General features: G+C 53.0%; 1 protein-coding gene and 1 long non-coding RNA gene across 4 annotated transcripts in view; one reads left to right on the plus strand and one right to left on the minus strand.

Annotated features, from left to right (window-relative positions):
• Positions 1–3,820: 3,820 nt before the first annotated feature.
• LOC110215269 (uncharacterized) lies at positions 3,821–11,769 on the minus strand. Its single transcript, XR_002326471.2, has 4 exons — positions 11,656–11,769; positions 9,526–9,700; positions 7,183–7,411; positions 3,821–5,747 (listed from the first exon to the last, which is right to left on the minus strand). It is a non-coding gene; the product is annotated as an uncharacterized LOC110215269 (long non-coding RNA).
• Positions 11,770–12,021: 252 nt separating this feature from the next.
• The window catches only part of INPP5J (inositol polyphosphate-5-phosphatase J), a 14,684-nt gene continuing 5,915 nt past the window's right edge, over positions 12,022–20,790 (plus strand). The window contains exons 1-7 of one of the 3 annotated variants that reach the window (XM_020996615.1): positions 12,022–12,204; positions 15,448–16,808; positions 17,079–17,189; positions 17,826–17,934; positions 18,357–18,473; positions 18,606–18,781; positions 19,578–19,689. In XM_020996615.1, the coding sequence (XP_020852274.1) occupies positions 12,103–12,204; positions 15,448–16,808; positions 17,079–17,189; positions 17,826–17,934; positions 18,357–18,473; positions 18,606–18,781; positions 19,578–19,689 (2,088 nt within the window). In that variant the 5' untranslated portion in view covers positions 12,022–12,102. Of the gene's footprint in view, positions 12,205–13,505; positions 14,564–15,447; positions 16,809–17,078; positions 17,190–17,825; positions 17,935–18,356; positions 18,474–18,605; positions 18,782–19,577; positions 19,690–20,790 lie in introns of those variants that run through there. The other 2 variants (XM_020996612.2, XM_020996611.2) reach the window with 2 other exon arrangements.

The following is a 20,790-nucleotide window of genomic DNA, read 5'->3' on the forward strand; positions in this document are numbered from 1 at the left end:
AGAAAGGGAAGGTACTAGTAGCACCTGTGCACCTCCCAGGGGTGCAGTGAGGACCAAAGGGGAATGGGGCAGTGTGGTGTAATAGCTAGAGCCCCATCCACTTTCCCCTCAGCCTCCCCCCACTGAGGCTGCTCCAAGCCCTGGAGTGGAGGGAGTAGAGGTTCAGAAAACAATGGGCCTGGGAGGGGCCTTCCGGAGGGCTTAGTCTCTGCAGCGGCTGCTCCTTCCCCCCCCCCAGTCTCCTTCTGGCAGCTGGCTCCTCCCAGCCCCCCCCAATCCCCCTGGGATGCTGCCACCCCAAGCCTGTTATCACGGCCCCTTAGTCACCGCTCCAGCTGCCCAAATATAGATCCTGTGAGCCGTTCCCCTTCCCCCAGCCTGAGGCCCCAGTCTGCCTCCAAGACCAGCCTAGCCTGCCCCAGATCTCCCTCAGGCCAGGGCCCTTCCAGGGGAGGCCTCTGGGCCCCCACTCAGGTTTCCAGCTCAAGCCGTTTGGCTGAGAGGTCGGCTTCCAGATACCGAGAACCTACCAGTTCTCTTCACTCTCATGTCCAGAGCCCATCCCAGAAGGACCCACTCTTCTCATGACAGCTAGCGTGCATATAGTCATCCCATTTTACAGGTGGGGAAACTGAGGCCCAGAGGGGAAGTGACTTGGTGGCATCATCACAGATTTGGAGCCGGAAGACCTCAGTCAGTCCAATCCCCTCATTTTACAGATAAGACTCAAACTCAGGGAGTTAAAGGGCTTAGCCTAGGGTCACACAGCAGGCCAGTGACAGGGGCAAGATTTGAACCCAGGTCCTCATAGTCAAGATCCAGCTTTCTTTTTACTGAACCACTCCATCTCTTGGAGTCATTCCTTCATTTGTTTAGCTAATAATCTACTGAGTGCCTACTAAGTACTTTGTGGGGAAATGGGAATGTTATAGAAGACCAAGTCCCCCTCCTCATGGGACCCATCGAGTCAGAGGATCATGAAAGCATAGACTTAGAGGTGAAAGGGGACTCAGAGGCCATCTTGTCTACCCTCCCCCTCATTTTACAGAGGAAGAAACTGAGGCACGGAGAGGTTAAATGACCAGCCCAAAGTCCCATAGGGAATAAGTAGGAGTCAGGATTTAAACTCAGGGCTTCTGAGTCCCAGTGTGGCATACTTACCACTCTATCATTCTGAGGTAGTAGGAGGCTCTCCCACCTTATAGGGCAGGTCTCCTCGGCTAGTGACGTCTGCTGAGGCTGAAAGTACTCTGGGGGTTCATAGCTCACAAGCCCCCATAAGTGTGCTTACTTACCTTTAGTAGCCACAGGACACAATTAGTTCATAGCAAAGGTATTTAATAAATGGCATAATAAAAAGTGTTGCAATACAGCATCTGCCCCATGAACCCGGGACACACTCTCCTGTAAATCCACGCTCCATCAGTGGATCAGTCAGTTGATAAGCGGTTGTTAAGCACCTACTATGTGCTGGCAACAACATGTACACAGGAAACACGTGACCAGGATACATATGTGGAGGGTCAGCTCATGCTTACAACACTGCACTCTTCTAGTGACGTCACCACACTGCTTCTACCAGGCTCACTCACCCATAGGCTCTCTTGGGCATGTGGTCTCTGCTGGACACTGTTTGCCTAAAGGCTGGAATGTTCTTTCAGCTCTTTTTGGAAAGCACCTGCCCTTGCCTTAGCCACATGACCAGCAACAGAAAAAAAAGAAAACTAATTTTGTTGTTTGTTTCTTTTTCTTTTTGGAGAAGCCTGTCTTATTTCTTTCCAGAGTCTTGGTTAGCAAAAAAAAAAAAATCTATCATCCAGCCAGACCTTTTTTGTTCCCAAGTTCAGGACCTAGAACAGGGTTTCCTCCTAGTTAGCTGATATGATAGATATCAATCTTTTCTTTGGACTCAAACATCTTGGTCCAAGGGTGTGGATCTCCCTCTTGGAGACATCATTTGACTCCTGGTGAGTATACTTCATGCTTCCAAGTTTTTGCCCCTGAAGCCTAGGTTACATTTGGTCATTATACACATTAAAGGTATTTGCCCCCAAACTAGCAAACATCTCTGGGGCTTGGGGCCCCCCAATTTTTCAACTTAAACCCCTCCCACTGTCCAGTGTAGGCAGGTAGGAGAGACAATGACCTTGCTCTGCCTGGGGCCAAGGTCATTGTCTCTCCTACCTGCCTAGTCACATTCCAGCCAAGGCCAAAAGGGGCTTTGAGATCACAGTTATAATACAGCCAACTTAAATAAGGGCCTACTATGTGCCAGGTAGGGGCAGCTAGTTGGCACAGTGGATAGAGCATCAGGCCTGCAATCAGGAAGACTCATCTTCCTGAGTTCAAATCCAGCCTCAGATGCTTCCTAGCCATGTGACCCTGAGCAAGTCACTTAACCCTGTCTGCCTCAGTTTCCTCATTGTAAAATGAGCCAGAGAAGGAAATGGCAAACCACTCCAGTGTCTCTGCCAAGAAAACCCCAAATAAGGTCACAAAGAGTCAGACACGACTGAAACAACTGCACAACTACAATATTGTGCCAGGTACTGTGTGAAGTGCTGAGGAGGAAAGGAGAAAAAAAATAAGCAGTCTCTGCCCTCGAAGAGTTCACATTCTATAGGGGTAGAGCAGAGGATAAAAGGAACACCGAATAATCGATACAGACTCCATACAAAATACAGTTTCCCGGAGGGATGTCGCTGGTGACAGGGGAGATCATAAGTTCTCATGCCCTGTTGTTAGGAGAATATTTTTAGTGGGCTATTTAAAAATAATGACAACCAAAACTTACAATAGGAGCTCACAACAAAACAATCAGACACAGAAATAGCTCGTTTCATGGGAGCTGGAATTGAATGTTCACAAAGTGCAGGTGGGGCGGAGGGTGTCTCTTTTTTGTAAATATTTCTTTCATTCGTATTGATAGCGTTTGTTTTTATATCACTTTCATTTCCCAAGGTGTCTCTCCCCTTCTCCCACCCAAAGAGCCATCCCTTTGAACAAAAAAAAAGAAGAGAAAAAGAAACAGTGTAGCAAAATGAAGCATCATCCAATCAAGTCTGGCATTATATGTAGCATTCCACACCCATAGTGTCTCATCTCCTCTAAGAAGGCAGAGAGGTGCATTCTACCATGTCTCTTGGTCATCAAAATGACATAGCTTTTGATTTTGACTTTCTTTCTTTTTCGTTCCCTCCTTTCATACTGTGGTCATTGTATATACTCTTCTCCCTGTTCTGCTTATTTTCCTTGGCACTAGTGCATAGAATTCTCCCTAAGCTTCTCAGAATTCCCCACACTGATCATGCAGAGTAACATTCTATCACATTCATGTATCACAGTTTCTTTAACCGTTCCCTAATCGGTAGGCACCTATGTATTTTGTTTCTAGTTCTTTGCTATCACAAATAAATGCTGCTACAAGTATCTTGGTGTATGTTGGTCAGCGACCTTCTTGGTAAGTGCCTCGAAGTGGGATGTATGAGCAGAAAGTTCCAGGCATTTTAGTCACTTTCATGGCATAATCTCCGTTTCTTTCTAGAACATCTAAACCAATTCACAGCTATGCCAGCAAGGCATTAGTATGTCTGTCTTTCCACAGTCCCTCCAACGCTGACCATTCCCACTTTGATCATCTGTGCTAATATTGCTGAGTAAAATGAAACCTTGGGATTGTTGCAATTTTCATTTACCTTATTATTGCGGTTTTTCTCAATCTTTTTTTTTTTTAGAAACCAAGAAGCATTTGTTAAGCATTTGCTATGTGCCCTCCACTTTACTAAGCACAGGTGATACAAAGAAAGAAGCAAAAACAGTCTATGACCACGAGGAACTTTAATTATTTTAAATTAGAAAAATAGACTTTTAAGGTTATCATTTATTTTTACATTGCCTACATTTTCCCCTCTGTCCTCTCTCCTCCAGATAACTTATTCCTTACAACATAGAATTTTTTTTCTTTTAAAGAGGAAAAGAAAAAAAAACAGCCAAACTGACTGTCTCCAAAGGGGCAAGGGCAAGCATCTTCTCCTCTGTCTCCTTCCGGGCCAGCATGCCGTCATTTCACAACATCCCCTTTCAATCGTTCTGTGGTTCTTTGTTGCAGTCATTTTTTAATATACCATTTTCTTGCCTCTGTTGACTTCATTCTGTATCAGCTCAATATGTCTTTCTATGCTTCTTCAAATTCATTATATTGATAATTTCTTACAGCACAGTAACATTCCTTTACATGCATGTACCCAGGAGTTCCCTGGTAAATATTTAACAGCTGGCTCTTTTGGGTGGGGTTGGGGGAGTGGGAATGGGTGGGGGTAGAATTCACACACTTTTAAGTCTAATTTGCATTATTAAGATTTTAGCCATAACTTAAGCCTAGATAATCAATAAAACAATAGATCAAACCCTGATATGTAGCCTTTGCCAATTTCTCAGATGTGATTGCTCACATTGAAAATTTAACAAGAGGCTCCTGGAGAGCCAAGCTGGCTCCAAAACAGCCTTTTTTGTTCAGCCATTACCCAATCAATGAGCACTTTTATTTCCAGTTCTTTGCTACCACAAAAAGTTTGGCTACAAGTATTTTGGTGTCTCTGGGGTTTTTCATTTCATTAATGACCTCCTTGGGGTATGTGCCCAGCACTAGAATCTAGAGTCCAAAGGGTAGGCACGCTTTATTTGCATAATTCTAAATTCCTTTCCAAAATGTTTGGACCAATTCATAGCTCTATCAACAATGTACCAGTGCACCTAGTTTTCCACAGCCCCACCAACATTGATGATTCCCATTTTCATCATCTCCAATTTGTTGAACAGGGATAAAACCTTAGAACTGTTTCAGTTTATATGTCTCCTTTCATTAGTGATTTCGAGCAATTTTTAGTACTTTACAAGTCTTCTTGTGAGAACTATTTGCTTACATCCTTTGAGCAGCTATCCATTACTATTGGTCTCATATGTGAGTACCCTTTATATCTTGGATTGAAGACACTTTGCAGAGACTTTTGATGAAATGATCCAACCTCCACCCCCACCCCTATCAATTGCTTCCCTTTTTCTAGAAGAGGCCTCTTACAAGTTGGTATCTCAGCTGACCCTCGAAGGGGTCCATGGATTCTGAGGCAAAAGTAAGCAGGGTAGTGTATTTGGAGTGCAGAGGACAGGCTGTGTAAAGGTCCAGAAATGGGGGTGGAAGGTCATGCATTGTATGGGGAGTACTGGGCACCAACACTAACACAGTGTGTGCAGAGCAGACATGTGTGCTGAGCCTGGACGGGTCACCTAGAGCCAGACTGGGGAGGGATTCAGATTCAGATGGCGGGAGAGAGTGTACTTAAATCCAGAAGGAGACTCTGAAGTTCTGTGAGCAAGAGAAGGGCACAACCAGACTTGAACTGTAGGAACGTCAATTTGGCCCCTCTGTGGAGGACTGATTAGGGAGGAGAAAGAGGACTCGGGGGATCAATTCTGAGCTTAGAAGGTAGGGCATGTACTGGCATTTCCCAGTCGTGTCAACAAGTAAATTTAATTGTAACATGGGGGGGGCGGGGAATTCCCAGTGATGAAGCCTATCCCGAAGTAAAAGGGGAGGTGAGTGACTCCTACTACCTGGAGGAGAGAAGCAAAAACTAGCTTTCTACAGGCCACGGATACTGTGTATTGGCTGTTTGTTCAGGTGTGGGAGGGAGCAGATGGCCGAGCAGGTCTCTTCTTGGTCTGAGGTGCCACGATCCTCTGGGGATGACCTGAAAAGGGAAAGCTTTGCCATACACCAGGACACAGTGCTGGAGTGCAGGATGACAACAAAGTGCAAGTGGAGGCGTCAGAAGGTTATGTGAGGTCCGAGGGGGGAAGGTTGTTACCAACCGGAGAGGTCAGGGAGGCCTTCCTGGAGGAGGCAGCAGTGATGTTGGATCTGGGCTTTAAAAGATGGGTAAGGATTCAGGGGCAAAGGTGGCATTCCAAGTATGGGAAACTGCCTGAGCAAAGGATTGTCTATTCTGCCTGGAGGGTAGAGGGTATAAAGGGGAATAATAAAACTGACTGCTACCAGATACTGGAAAGCCTTGAATGACAACCAAAGGTTATTAGGTGAGGCCAAGGCAGGATTAGAACCCAAATCTTCAGGTGCTCAGTCCCCTGCCCTGCACAACAACCACCTCCCCTTTCCCCAGATGCCTACTTAGGTTTCCCAGCGGGAAGAATGGGCTCGCTGGGGGAGCTGGGAATGCAGGGCTGAGCCGCTAGAGGCTTGGGATTCTAAGAAGTGGATGTGAGGAGGGAAGGCACAGCAGGCATGGAGCACAGCCCGGGCAAAGTACAAGAGAGAGGAGATGAAACACCGAGTTCAGGGAACCACACTTAGGCCAGTGTGGGTGAAACAGAGCATGCACAAAGGATGACATACACGCTGGAAAGGGAGACTGGGGCCAATTTTAGAGGCTTTAAGAGCCCTTGAAGGAGTCTGTGCTGTGTCCTCTAGGTAATAGTGAGCCACTGAGATTCTTGAGGTAGTGGTTTGATATCTCTTTTTTAAAAATACATTTTTATTGATATCTTTTGTCTTTATATCCCCTATATTTCCCACTGTCCCCCTCCCTCCCCAGTCTTCCCATAGAGCCAGACTTTATTATAAAAAAAAAAAAGGAAGAAAAAAGTTCCTCAATACCCTTATCTTACTCTTACACCACCCCAGGGCTGATAAAGCTGATGGGCTCAGCCACTGTATCTTTGCTTCCACTTTAGGGGTGGCAATATTGTCTTGTGGTATATGAGAGCGGGCCCCCTGCCCTCTCCCTTACTGCTGCAATCCACTGAGTTTAGACAACTCTACCTCCAAAACATCTCTTGTATCTGTCCCCTTCTCTCTCATCACATGCTCACCATGCTAGCTCAAGTCCCTCCCAGCCCCAACATCCCGTTCTAAGGGCCCTCCCAGCTCTGACATTCCCTGTCCTAAGCTCCCTCCCAGCTCTGACATTCCCTGTCCCAAGCTCCCTCCCAGCTCTGGCATTCCCTGTTCTAAGCTCCCTCTGACTTTCCACATCCCTTCCTATTCAGCTCTCCCATCTGCTATGTTCTAAGGTCTTTTCCAGTTCTGACAGTCTGAGTCTGGAGTGAAGATACACACTGTGGTACAAAGGCAAAGGACCAAGGTCTGATCCTGGCTCTGACACTTACCACCTGTGTGCCTTGGGGAAAGTGACTCCATCTCCCCGGACCTTAGTTTCTTCATCTGTAAAATGGGGCATTTGGACAAGCTGAACAACAGGCCTTCAGTTCCAGGCTTGTTGACTGATGGGCTGCCAATCCCACGACCTTCAACATCCCCATCACGGGAGCCGGAGCAATCTGTGGAGCAGCTGGCAGGCCCTTCCCTTCAGCAGGCTCTCATTTGCATGCCATTTGCCTGGGAAATCAGGAAGGGCAGAATGCACAGGTGTGTGTGCCCATCCCCAGCCACCTGGCCTGGCCCAACCCAGCCCACAGGAGAGGTCAAAATTTGGGTTCTTTTTGGGGGGATATGCCCCCTGCCCTCTCCCCAGCTACTCCTAACTCCCCATCAGAACTTGATTTTACCCCTGTGCTTGGGCATGGCACCTCAGGCAGAGCTGCTAGTCCTCAAACACAGCACCAGATGGGCACTCACTTGGCCCTTGGGGTGGTGGAGGATGCGCTAACCCTCAACTTGTAGCCTGGAGATCTGCCATTGGCTGTCTGGGCGGCCTTGGGCACTTCGTCTCCCGGAGAGTCTCCCTTTCGTCCTGGGTCCCATGCTGGGTCCTACCTCCCAGGGTTACCGCCAGGAGCCTGCTTTTAAGGGTGATGTAAGGCCTGTCACTATCACCAGCTAATCCAGCCCTCCTCTTTTTATGGGGGAAGAAAGCTGAGGCAGAAACAGGTGGAGAGAGTCCAAGGTCACAGACAACCTTTCAGTTTTTGAGCACCAAGGGAGGGGAGGGCAGGGGACTCGGTACCTGGAAGGTGGGGAAGGGAGAGGGGAGACCCAAGAGAAGGAAGAGGAGGTGGGAAGAGAAACTTTGCTGACTTGTGCAAGACTGGGAACTGGAAAGGACCGTGGAAGCTATAAAGTCACTCATTATGCAGATGAGGAAACTGAGGCACAGCAGGAAAGAAGCGGCTGAGCTACAATTGGAACCCAGATCTTTGAACTCCAGCAGTCTTGCTGGGCTGAGCCTTATTTCCTGACCACTGTTTGGGGCAGGGGGCAGGGAGAGGAGAAGTCCTTTGAGACCCTGTCCAACACCCTGACAGTTCCCTGAGGGACAATTGTCCATCATGAACCCTTCAAGAATGGGGGAGACCTGGGCTGGCGAGGGCTGCTGGGGTGAGGTGTCTAGAAGGACACTGAATACTTCTGAGGGCAGAGTACCCCAACACACTTCACTGGGCTCCTAGGGGTGGCTGAGCAGGCTCTGCCTCCCTGGCCCCATAGCCTGGAGGTAGGCATTCTACCCCCTCTTCTCCCCGGCTCATAGCCAACTGTACTCCCCACCCCTACCCCTTCCTGGCCTCCTGCAGCTCAGCTCCTACTCAGAGACTCAGGGGACTGTCTCAGAGCAGCTCCATGGTAGCAGACAGGACTCAGCTGCCTCTCCCAACATTAACCTCTGGGCACCTTCGTCTGCATCTCCACAACAGCAGCCCAGAAGCACTTTACCACAGCAGGTCCCTCCAAAAGCAAGGGCAGGCCCAGACCCAGTGTGAGGTTCTGGGGGTGATGCTCTGGGCTGGCCTAGCTCCTATCCCACAAGTATCCTCAACACTATTGCAACCTTTGGGCTAACAATGAATGAGGGACCCTTCTCTAGGCCTCATTCTGCCCCTGCCTGCTTTGTCCAGAGTGAAGCTGTACCTTCTTCCTACTCCTTCCTTGGTCCTGGCAATAGTCTGGAATTGACACCACCCCATGACCTTAATCAACCTTCAAGTAAGTAATGAACATTTAGTAAGCATCTACCTTGTGCCAGGTATCCTGGGGGGGGGCCTCAAAAGACCAAGAGGAAATAGGACCTGCCCTCAAGGAGCTTGCATTCCACAGGGGAGAAACAGCATGCACATAAGCATTTACAAAACAACACATTCACCGTAATGGGAGGTGCAGACAAGCGCTAAGGGAAAGGCCTCCAGAATAAGGGGGCATCGAAAGTGAGTCCTAAAGGAAGGCAGGAATTCCAAGAGGGGAAATTGAGGAGACAAAGCATTGCAGGCATCAGGGAGAGCCAGCACTGGAGCCTGGAGAGGAGAAATGGGTCACTTTGGTGAGGAACAAGAAGAAGGCCAGTGCAGCTGGACCGTCATCACCACTACAGTCAGAGCACCAGAGCTACTGCTCTGTATACTCAGCATCCTCATCATCATCTTTACCATTCTCACCAGTCTCAGCCTCCTTGCCATCCCCACCATCCCCACCATCCCCGCCATCCCCGCCATCCCCGCCATCCCCGCCATCCCCGCCATCCCCACCATCCTCACCATCCTCACCATCTCCACTATCCTCACCATCTCCATCCATGCCAGCAGAATGCCATGCTGGCCCATGGTACTCAGTACAAAGAGAATCCTGAAGCCTCAGTCTCTTCTCCCAGAAGCCACAATCCAAAACAGACACTGACTCCAGCACATGTACAAGAGACGGGGCCAAAAGAAGAGAGCCCTTCTGCAGCCTTTCTGCGCCCTAGAGGGTAGAGGCGTCATTGTGTTTGGGGGGAGGGTGCGGCCAGGGAGAACTTGGGCAAAGGGAGGATTACTGGACTGGGAAGAGCACATTCTGGATTTGGAGTCAGAGGCCATGGGTTCAAATTCCTGCCTTCTTATTTTCAGGGTAACCTTAGCTAAGGCAGTTCTCTCTGGGTCTCTGCTACTCGTTTGGGTACATGACGGGGTGGAGGTGCAGGAAGGGGAGGAAGAATGGTCTTACTCTAGCTTTTGAGGTCCCCTCCAGGCCCAAGTCTATGATTCCCCAAAGAGTGGGAGCTCTCTGTCTAAACGGAGAGGAGGAACAGCCCCAAGCTTTTCTCTTCGAAGACTGCTGGGAGGTGGGAGGAGAACCAGCTGGGTGAATGTCTGGCAGGGGTCTTAGCCCTGGCTGGAAGAAAACAGTCTGTCCTTCCAATCTCTGACCTCCAGGGATCTGCTGAACCTGTTTCAGACTCCTGGGATCCATTCCAGGTGTCCCCTTTCTCAAGTTGCTTTTTCTCCCCCTCAACCCCACCTCTCTTTGGAACAAAGATCATTGACTGTCTCCTCCCCAGAAACTCCATTTGCTCTGCCTCCGACTAGGGCTTGCTTGGGTCCGAGGCCAAAGAGCTGCTGGCTCCCCAGTCTTCCCTGTGAAACAGCTCGGGCTCCCTCCATCCATTGTCCTGGCTGAATGAACAGAGCTCACTCTTGCTGGACATACCTTGAGTCCTAGTCCGGGCTTTGTGACTAAATAAGTCTATGACCTTGAACTGCTCCTTCCCCCTCTCCCTCTGGGCCTGCTCCTTCCTCTGTAAAATGAGAGGGCTTGGCCTCAAGTCTCTGAGGTCCCTTCCCATCTGAACATTCTGCGTCTACCCTTGACTCCCTAGATGTCTATTCCCCCAGGGCAGAAGGCTTCTCAGAAGAGGACTCTGAGAAAAGATCTAGAGACATGACAGTAGGCAGGTCTGAAGGGGAGGAGGGGAGAAATGACTGGGCTCTCAGGGGGCCAGGGTGAGGGACAAGGGGAGGGGCTTGGATAAGGTGACTAGGGCAGGCTGAGTCCAGCAAGTCCTGGGGGATGGAGAGAGACAGAGCTGAGACTGGGGAGAGAGGAGAAAGCACCAGGATCTGGTGACAGTCTGAAAATGGGGCGAGGGGGGGTGCATGGGAGGGAGGAGCTCAGAAGGAACAGAGCAGAGCTGGCCATGGAGAAAGTCAGAAGGACAAGGAGTTAGTCAGAGGAGAAGGAGAAGATGGTCTGGGGACGCCAGCAAGACTCACAGCCTCTGACTCTCTCAGGGAAAACCAGGGCCCAGAAGGGGAGAAAATGATGCTGTGGGACAAGTGGCCTTTCTGCAAGTTACAGAAATCTTTAGAGCATAGAATGTTGACCCAGAAGGGATCTCAGACCCTAGAATGCTGGGAAGAAAAGGGATTTTACAAAGGATGTAGTACTGTTGATTTGGAGCTAGAAGAGACCATAGAGACCAGTTAGTGCAATCCTTCCCATTTTACAGATAAGGAAATTGAGACCCCAAGAAGTAAATTAGATTACCCAAAGTCTTAGAAATTTGAATCCAGCCAGGAAGGGGCCTTAGAACACTATCAGAGCTTGAAGGGGCCCTAGAACAGAGTATGTCGCATCTGCTAGGGTCCTTAGTTATTCAAAGGCTTCATTTCACAGATGAGAAAACTCACTTCCAGAGAGGTCAAAGGAGTTCCCCAGTGGAGTCCTTAGTAGGGCTGGGGCTTAAAACTCCCCTCCTCTGACCTGGAACCCTGGAGATCCCCCTTTCATCCATCTCCAGACGCCCCCTCCTATCAAATATCCCCCTGGACAAGAGTGAGGGTCCAAGGCATTGAACCCAGGTTCAGCAGGCCCCGGATTCCCTCCTGCCTTGGGCCAGGTCAGGCCTGAGGCTTGGATTACATTAGGGGCAGGCTAACCTGTTTCCTCCTAGGATCCTAGTCAGCCCCTTGCGCACCCGATGATCCAGCGTGCCTGTCCCAAAGGGGCCCCTGCATCCTCTTGAGTGGACGAAGGTCTCCTCCACCCCATCCGGGCAGGGCTCCCCTAGTCCCCACCCCCACCCCACTCTTCCACCTGCTGACACCCTTGCCCCTCCCCACCGGCCCGTGGCCCAGACGGACGCACCGATAAGGCATAGGGGCCCTGCGCCTTTAAATCCTCAGCAGGTTAGGGCGGTGAGTGACATCACTGGAAGCCTCCCGGGGAGCCGGGGAGCCGGGGCCGGCCGAGCTGAGCCACAGGAGCCAGCGGAGCCCGAGCCGAGCCGGGAGCCGGGAGCCGGGAGCCGGGGGCCGGGGGCCGGGAGCCGGGAGCCGGGAGCCGGGGGCCGGGGGCCGGGGGCCAGGAGCCGATCGCGAGCACCCATGGAGCAGCAGCGGCAGCAGCGGGGAAGCGGCGGGGGCCCCCTGAGGCCCGGCTATCCAGCCCCTCCCCAGGCCGCCCCGCAGCCCGGCGGCCTGGCCAAGGTAAACCCCTATCCCTGTCCTCCCCGCCCCCCGGGGCCGCACACCCTGAGCCCCTGCGGGCACCACCTGCCCGCACCTGCCCCCAGGGCCGGAAAATCGATTCCGGCGCCCCAGGGCAGCACAGCGACTGGAGAGTGCGGAGGCTGGCTGCGCTGTACTGAAAGGCGGGGCTTCGCTGGGTTGGGACCCCCTTCCCAACACACACACACACACACACCTGGGGAACTCGGAGCCCAGCCATCTCCCCCTCCCTCTTAGAGGGGTTTGGCCAAGGTGGGTGGTCCCTGGTTGGAGTAAAGAGGCCCCACACTCCACCTAGGTCCTGCCACCCCCCCCCCAGGGTTTTCTTGGAGGGGGGAGGCGGGGGTAGCTTCCCTCCAGCAGTGTTCCCTAGCTGGAGAGGTGGGGCGCAGCCCCCCCAACCCTCCCAATTGGGACATCTCCCTCTATCTACACCTTGGGGTGGGGGATGTCTTCTGAGTCCTGCAACCCAGCCCCCCACGAGGGATGCCTGGTTGGGGGAGAGAGGCTTCTCGGAGTCAGGGAGCCTCTCTCAAGCACTTGGTTACTTGACCCCAGAAGAACATGAGGGGCAGAGTGGGATTGGGACCTCCGAGGTCAGTTGCCCTTCCCCAACCTGGGGACCCCAGAGTTCCACTACCCTTCCCTGAAAAGGGGTACAGAGTAGGTGGGTGGGGAGCAAGCTCCCTTTGAGGCTTGGCCCCAGAAGGCATGAGGGGCAGTCTTGTGGGGGGGTGTTGCCAGAGAGGAGTAGGGTGGGAGGGGAGAAGATGTGCAAGCCTCCTTCAAGGACTGTGCAGGTTCACCAGGCTGAGAGGCCAGCCATCAAGTCATATGTCTGAGATGGAATGGGGCTGGAGGAGGAGGCAGAGACACCTCAGGGAGTCAAGTCCATATACACACACATCCCATTATATCCAAGGACAGCTTCACCCTGGCTTCTGGCAAACGGGGGCATCATTGGCAGCAGCTGCAGAGACAGCACCAAAAATCAGGCTCCCAGGGCTCCTCACCTTCCTAGATCCTGGCAGTTTGGGGCCCTCAGGACAGGAAGGCTAGGCTGGGGGGAGGGGGAGGACACACTGGCCAAGAAAGTGTTGGGGGGAGGGCTGTCAGATCGAAGTCCTGGGGTCTAGGAGGCAGCAGGCTCTCCGCTCTCTGCTGGCTGCTGTCCAAGGGGCAAGGAGGGAAGAATGGAGCAAAGTAGGGGAAATGAAGGGCAGGGGCAGGGTGCGGAGAGAGGTGTGGGGTCAGTAGGGGACACTGGGGCAGGGTGGGGTGGGGGTCAAGGAAAGCAGAAGAGGTTGGCCTCTAGGAAGAGATCAGAACAGCAGGATCCTTAGAACATCAGAGCCAGGAGGGACCTTGGCTCTCAGTTAGCCATCTCCTAGCTTTAGAGCCAGGAGAGACCTTAGGGGCCATCTGTCCAACCTCTTCATTTTCTAGCTGAGGAAGGAAATTGAGGTCCAGGAAAGTTGAAGAGTTTGCCCTGAGTCCCATGAATAGGAAGAGGCCAAGTCTGGATATGAACCCAGGTCCTCTGACTCCGGTCAGCATCCTTTCTACTTCAGGAAAGGATCGAAGCCTTTGAAGGCATTGTAGAGGTCATCTTGTTCAACCCCCTTAGTTAGCCAAAGAGGAAACAGACCCAAAGAGAGGCAGTGACTTGCCCTGTGAGTTCGTGGTATGCCCAGCAGGAATTTAGGGCTGATTTCCAAATGTTCTCCTTCCTAGGCCTGGGATCTTTCTCACGTCCTGAGGTGAAAGGGAACAGGAGTCCAGGCAGGAGGCGGCAAGGGAGGGGAATCAGGAGGACTTCAGGAGGCATGGGTGCAGGGGATGGCCAGGACCTGCCCGGTCCCTTTTGTTCCCCACCTTGGCTTCTCCATGGCTGTTTCAATTTTCTTCCTTAGCCCCAGGTCACGAGAACCTCTCTGCCCAAGTGTTCTGAGATCAACAAAGTCTCAGGGTTCCAAGAATCCAATGACGCCAGGGTTCCTAGAACCCCGAAGTCCTGAAAGCCCTAAGTTCTATAAGGTCTTAGGTCCTGGGGTTCCATGTCTGTTGGATGGTAGAGAAGTGGGAAAGGAGGGCTGAGCCCAAAGTGCAAACTGACCCCAAGCTGGTCACCCTGGGATGGGAACAGGGCCAAAGACTCCCTGGGGTGGGACCCTGGTCAGTCACCCTCCCATTGGGCCCTTTCCTAAGTAGAAGAGATGGGGCTGCTGTCTTGGCTTGGGAGACTGGCACCCTAAAGTTCTCCTCTGACTGCAGGGTACAAGGGGTGGGTGGCAGGCTCTCTCCTCCCCATCCGGAGCCTCCCACCTGCCCTTCCCTGGTAAGTTAGAACTACCACCCACCAGAAGCCTCCCTGGGGGAGGAGGGCAGGAAGGAGGCAGGGAACCAGTCCCAGCCACCCACTCCCTCTTTCTCTAGTTCTCGTTGGGCTTGGGGGTGGGCACAGAGGCTGAAGTGAGCCAGTTGGGGAGTTGGGGGCTGATGGCACCAGGTGCTCGCACCTAAGTTCAGCTACCCTCCAGGGAGAAACGTTTAAGGGCTGCTTTGGGACTGGTTTGATTTGAGGGTCCCCCGCCTGGGGGAGTCTTACTATTTAAAACTGAAAGGGACTTGAGCAATCAGTCTGTGCGACAGGAAAGGTGGGCGGGTGTTCTCTAAGGCTCTTCCTCCTCTCTGCTCTATGACCTCCGATCTTTGGAGAGAGAAGCTCTTGTCCCCTCTCGGGGCTGGTAGACAAAGGCACGTCTGACTTGGGGTGAATGGGGGCCAGGGAGGGAAGGATTTGGTGAAGCAGCTGAGCTTGGACACTTCCCGAAAGCAAGGCAGTCTAGAATGAACTCACCTCAGAAGGGCCAGGTATCTCTGCCAGAAGCTGTGAAATATCGTTCTCGGAAGCTGGAGAAGGGGGAACAGGCTCATGGACAGGGAGATGGAATGGGTAGGCTCAGGGGCCACCTAGGCCACCACCCACTTTACAGAGGAGGAAACTGAGGCCCTTATGGTGACTTGCCCAAGGTCACTTGGGTAGTGAGAAATCTGTTCCGGATTCAAACCGACATCCCCTCTGTCTCTGAAGTCCCTGGTTCTTAGTGATTTGCTAGTCTGGAAGCAAGGGGCTAGGCGGAGTGTCAGTCTGCCTTAGGTTCCTTCCCACTTTGGGGATATCCCTCTAGCCTTTGGGACAGCTCTCTAATCACCACGCAGGAGCAGGCAGCCCCCCGGCCCGTGGGACAGAGACCAAGTCCGTCACCCAGGAAACTGAGTCCAAACCCACCAGCCCAGGAGCAGACGTCACCTTTGTCTTCCACCGTGGAGCAGAGACCAGCCGTGGCCCCCAGCTCAACTCCGGCAGCAGGGCCCTGGACCACCTCCGCAGGACCAAGGCCATCTGTGACGTCCCTGGGACCCAGCCTGACTCCATCATCCGCAGAGCAGTGCCAGCCACCTGCCTCCACGGGGCCGAGGCCATCTCTGACATCCCTGAGATCCTGCCTGACTCCATCACCCGCAGAGCAGTGCCAGCCACCTGCCCCCACAGGGCCAAGGTCATCTCTGACGTCCCTGGGATCCTGCCTGACTCCATCATCGGCTGGGCTGTGGCCAGAAGCTCCATCTCCCTCCTCCTCCTCCTCCTCCTCTTCCTCCTTCTCAGCAGCAGGGAACAGGCCTTTCCCGACACCTCCAGTGGAGCAGCACCAGCCCTTGTCCTCCTCCTCCTCCTCGGGGCAGAGGCAGGGTCCTGGATCCTCCGGGTTACGTCCAGGACCACCGCTTATAGAGCAAAGGTCCTCTGCCACATCCCCCCAGGGGCAGAGGCTGGCTTCAGCATCCACAAGCCATAATCCTGCTCTGTCTTGTCCCTTACTGTGTCCAGCTTCATCCCCAGTGGAGCAGAGACCTCTGTCACCCTCTGGAGAGCCATCATGGGCGTCCTTAGAGCCAGCCCCCGCCCCATCAGCCGGGGATTGGATGCACACTGAGCCCAGAACGAGCCCCTCTTCTAAGAGACTCCCTGTCCCCCAGCCCCAGGGCATGGACGGAGTTGGCACTCCCTTACCAGCTGTGAGCTCACACACCCTAGGCCAGACTTCACCCAATCCCTCCCTCTCTCTCTCCTTCCGGCCTCGGCCTGAAGCCCCCTGGAATCCCAGTCCGGAAGACTCTCTCTTGCCCCGGCCACCCCAGGCCCTATCGCTGGACACAAGCCGCAGCCAATCAGAGTCAGGGGCCCCCTCTCCAGTCCTGCTGTCTCCGGGATCACTAAAGCCAACATTCCCTACCTCCACAGGAGGTCCCATGGCCCTCCCGAAGCCACCCCCCTCTCCTAACCGTTCACCTAGCCGTTCCCCAGGCACTAACCAAGCTAATGTGGCTGGGCGCTTAGGACCCCCGCCCTCTAAGCCTCCAGAAACGTCCCCCCCTAAGCCTACTACAAATGGGACCAGCCCAAGTGGGCACAGGAGTCCTGCCCCCCCAATCCGCAGCCTTCAGGCCCCTCCCCCTTCTTCTCCCTCTGGATCTGCCTGGTCAGCACAGTCTACCTGCAAAGGAGACCCTGGCTTCCGGTGAGAAGGGGGAGTTCCTGGAGATCCAGGGCCCAGGAATGGGGGCTGGGGAGAGGGAGGCCTCACAGAATGGGATGTCAGTGCTGTCTTCCTCCCCACATTTCTCCCCAGACAAGCCCCTATGCCTCCCTTCTGATCCCCTGGGGCATACTGGAGGGGCTAGCAAGGGAGACCCTGATCCATCCAAGGTGCCCTGTGGAAGGCCTTGGGGATGGGAGGGGGAACAAGGGGGTACTGTCCCTCCCATGCCCAGTTTGGCTCGCCTGGCAGGATCACCATAGTGACGTGGAATGTGGGTACCGCCATGCCACCTGACGATGTCACCTCCCTCCTGCATCAGAACGGGGATGACAGCGGAGGTTCAGACATGATAGCCATTGGGTGAGGGCCGTGGGGCAAGGGCACCCTCCCTTTTAATACTCCCTACTCCCTCCCTCAACACGTGCCTAGATGAAACTCAACAGACATAGCAATTTCTCAAGAAACTGAGTGCCTGGACTGTCTTTGTATGCCACTCGGCACAGTACCTTACACACAGTAGGTGCTTAATAAATGCTAGTTGACTAGTTGATGGGTGCACTGGGAAAGGTGTTGGATTTGGAGTCAGGAGGACCTGGGGCAGGCACCCCGATGTTGCCTATGAGACCTTGGGCAAGCTACTGTTCCTCCCTGGGCCTTAGTTTCTCCTTTTGTAAAAACTGTCCTCGGATGCGGGAGCATCTCCTATGTTCCAGGCACTGCACTAGGCATTAAGGACACAGTCACTGTCCTCTAAGAGCTCCCATTTGCCTGGGGGATACAATAGATGCTTCAGACATCCCTGGCCTCTTCCTGGCATCCTCCCACCTCAGACTGAGAGGGAGAGGAATGGAGGTGGGGAGCTAGAGAAAAGAAGGGAGGGAGGTGAAGAGAAAGGGCCCTGCTTGGGGGTGGGGGAGGGCAGCTCCTTTAAGGGTCCCAGCTGGCTCCAGTTGGGGGGCCCTGAGCCCCAATACACCTCCCTCTTCTCTCCCCAAGGCTGCAGGAGGTGAATTCCATGATCAACCAGCGACTTAAGGACGCACTCTTCACTGACCAGTGGAGTGAGCTCTTCATGGATGCATTGGGGCCCTTCAACTTCGTCATGGTAGTGATCACTGCTCCAGCAGGGGTTCCCTCCTCCTGGACCCTGTGGAGGGTTGGGAGCTGGTTGGGAGTGGGCTGTGAGGCTGCTTACCTCTTTCAGAGTCCTCGGATTCTAATCCTGGCTAAACTGCTGGGCCTCAGTTTCCCCATCTGTAAAATGAAACTAGAGGGTTTCTGAAGCCCCTTCCTAGTTCTAGGATCCTGTGACCTCACTAGCAAATCCCTTCATCTCCCTGAGCCTCAGTTTCCCCATCTGTAAGTGATGATTTCTGAGGACCCTTCCACCTCTAGTTCTGGGGACCTCTGCCTGTTTCTGACATTTTCCATGCAGCCTGCACGGCCTTTATGCTGCCTCCCAGGAATCAGGTCCCTGCGCGTTCCCCCTCCTCTCCTCCCCCCAGCCCATGGCCTGCTTCTCCTCAGGTGAGCACAGTGAGAATGCAAGGAGTGATTCTTCTGGTCTTTGCAAAGTATTATCACCTGCCCTTCCTCCGGGACGTCCAGACAGACTGCACCCGGACTGGGCTGGGGGGCTACTGGGTGAGTACCTAAGGGGGCCTGAAGGAGGAACAGGGAGGTCTGAGTTGCCCTTTCTGTCTGTGGAGGGAGTGCCCATATGGGAAGTCCCAAGACTGTCCGCACACAAGAAAATTATGGTTATTCTGATTTCAGGGCAACAAAGGCGGGGTGAGCGTCCGCCTCTCGGTCTTCGGCCACATGGTCTGTTTCCTCAACTGTCACCTGCCTGCCCACATGGACAAGGCTGAACAGCGGAAAGAAAACTTCATGACCATTCTCAACATGCAGCAGTTTGAGGGACCCATGGCCAACGGCATCCTGGACCATGAGTATGACGGGCTAGGGAGGGGCCGAGGGCAGGGCTGAGTCAGTGTTCCCATCAGTCACAAGAGGGGCTCGGATCTCTCAGGCTTGACAAGCCTCAGCTGAGCTGCTGTTATTTGTGACTGTGGTCAGGTCATTTCCCCTTTTGGAAAATGAGGATGATGGAAATAGTCATACTTCCTCCTTACTCCAGGGTTTTAAAGAAACACCTTATAGTGCCCTAGAAAAGTGGGAATCATGATTATTCCAGCTGTCCTTCCTAGGATAGTGACCTAAACTCTATTTTTTAAAAAAAGTTGACATTTTGAGTGAAGGGGACTAGAGGGAAGGTGGCCCTCAGGAGGAGGGGGTTGAGGGAGGTGGGAACCAGAGGATGCCAGGACTTGGATCTGGAAGAGACACCTCAAATCATCAGGTCCAAGCCTCTGATCTTATAGATGAAGGGCCTGAGACCCAGAGGCTAAAACCTACTCAAGGGCACATGAGAGCACAATTCTCACCCAGACCTTCTGACTCCAAATTCAGTGCTCTTTCCATTTTGACTTGTTCTGACTTCTCAAAGGAATCTGGGTTTGCAATTATGTTTTCTTGTTTTTTGGGGGAGAGAGTTAGTCAGGGGAGTGTCATGGGGAGACATTCAGGATTGGCCCCTCCTCTATCCACCCCCCAAGTCTCAGCCCCAGTCACAGGTAGGAAGCTCCCCCCACTGCCTCCCATTCCCCCCACCCCTGGCCATGCCTTCTGCATGGCCCCCTTTGGGTGAGCCAGGACCCTCACCCACATCTTTTCCCTCACCCCCAGCATTGTCTTCTGGTTTGGGGACCTCAACTTCCGCATCGAGAATTATGATCTGCGCTTTGTCAAGTTTGCTATTGATAGCAACCAACTTCAGAAGCTTTGGGAGAAGGACCAGGTAAGGGCCGGGCCAAGGACCCCAACCCATCCCCATCCTGGCTAGGCGCACACATCACTTATGGAGAGTGACCTGTCCAGCTCTCCTGGTCTCTGCACCAGCCTGGCCCCGGTCTGCCTCCAAAGCTCTGAAGGAGGGCCAGAAGCCTTTCCTCCCTCCTCCACTCTCTTTCCTACTGTGAGTTACATCAAGAACCCCTCTCTGAGCCAGCCCCGTCTGCTGGGCCTGGGGCCAGTGGGAGAGGGGCACCGCACACAGGCGGCCTTTTCCACTCTTAATTATTCAGGAGGTTGGAGCCGTGATGACCAGACAGCCTCTTTCTTACCAGCCTCCCCTCCTTAGCCTGGCTTCTAGGTCTGGCCCAGCCTGTGTGGACCTCAGGTGAACCCAAGCCAGGCAAGCAGCCCAGGCCAGGGCCTAGGAACTGGGCTAGGAGGATTGGGTGAAAAGATCTCGGGAATGGGAGTTAGGAGGCTGGCCTCCATCACGTATGAGATATCCAATCTTGGGCAAGCCCATTGAATACAGAGGCTGGAGCTGAAGCTCTCTGAGGCTTCTCCTGATGCTGACATAGAATCATAGATTCAGAGCTGGAAAAGACCCCAGAGGTCATCAAGTGCAAACCCCCCATTTTGCAGATGAGGAACTGGAGCCCAGAAGGGTTAAGTGACTTACCCAAGGTCACATGAGTTGTAAGTAACAGATGAGGGATTCAAACCCAGGTCCTTTGCTTTCCAATCTAACCCTCTGCTGTGTTCTGTGTTCCGAGGGCACATCTTTCATGCTCTGCCATTCTAGGTTCTAAGGGCCCTCCCAGCACTAGCTTCCTAGGTTCTAAGGGTCCTTCCCAGCTCTGACATTCTAGATTCTAAGGTCCCTCCTAACATTAGCTTCCTAGGTTCTAAGGGTCCTTCCCAGCTCTGACATCCTAGATTCTAAGGGCCCTCCCAGCACTAGCTTTCTAGGTTTTAAGGATCCTTCTGATATTCTCTTTTCCAAGGTCCTCCCAGCTCTGACATTCTAGGTTCTAAGCTCTTTCCAATATCTGACATTGTGTCTAAGCTCCCTCCCAGCTCCCATATTCTATGAGCTTGGTCTTGG

The sequence above is a fragment of the Phascolarctos cinereus genome, unplaced genomic scaffold, assembly GCF_003287225.1.
Source record: "Phascolarctos cinereus isolate Bilbo 61053 unplaced genomic scaffold, phaCin_HiC Scaffold_4;HRSCAF=312, whole genome shotgun sequence".
Classification (NCBI taxonomy): Eukaryota; Metazoa; Chordata; class Mammalia; order Diprotodontia; family Phascolarctidae; genus Phascolarctos; species Phascolarctos cinereus.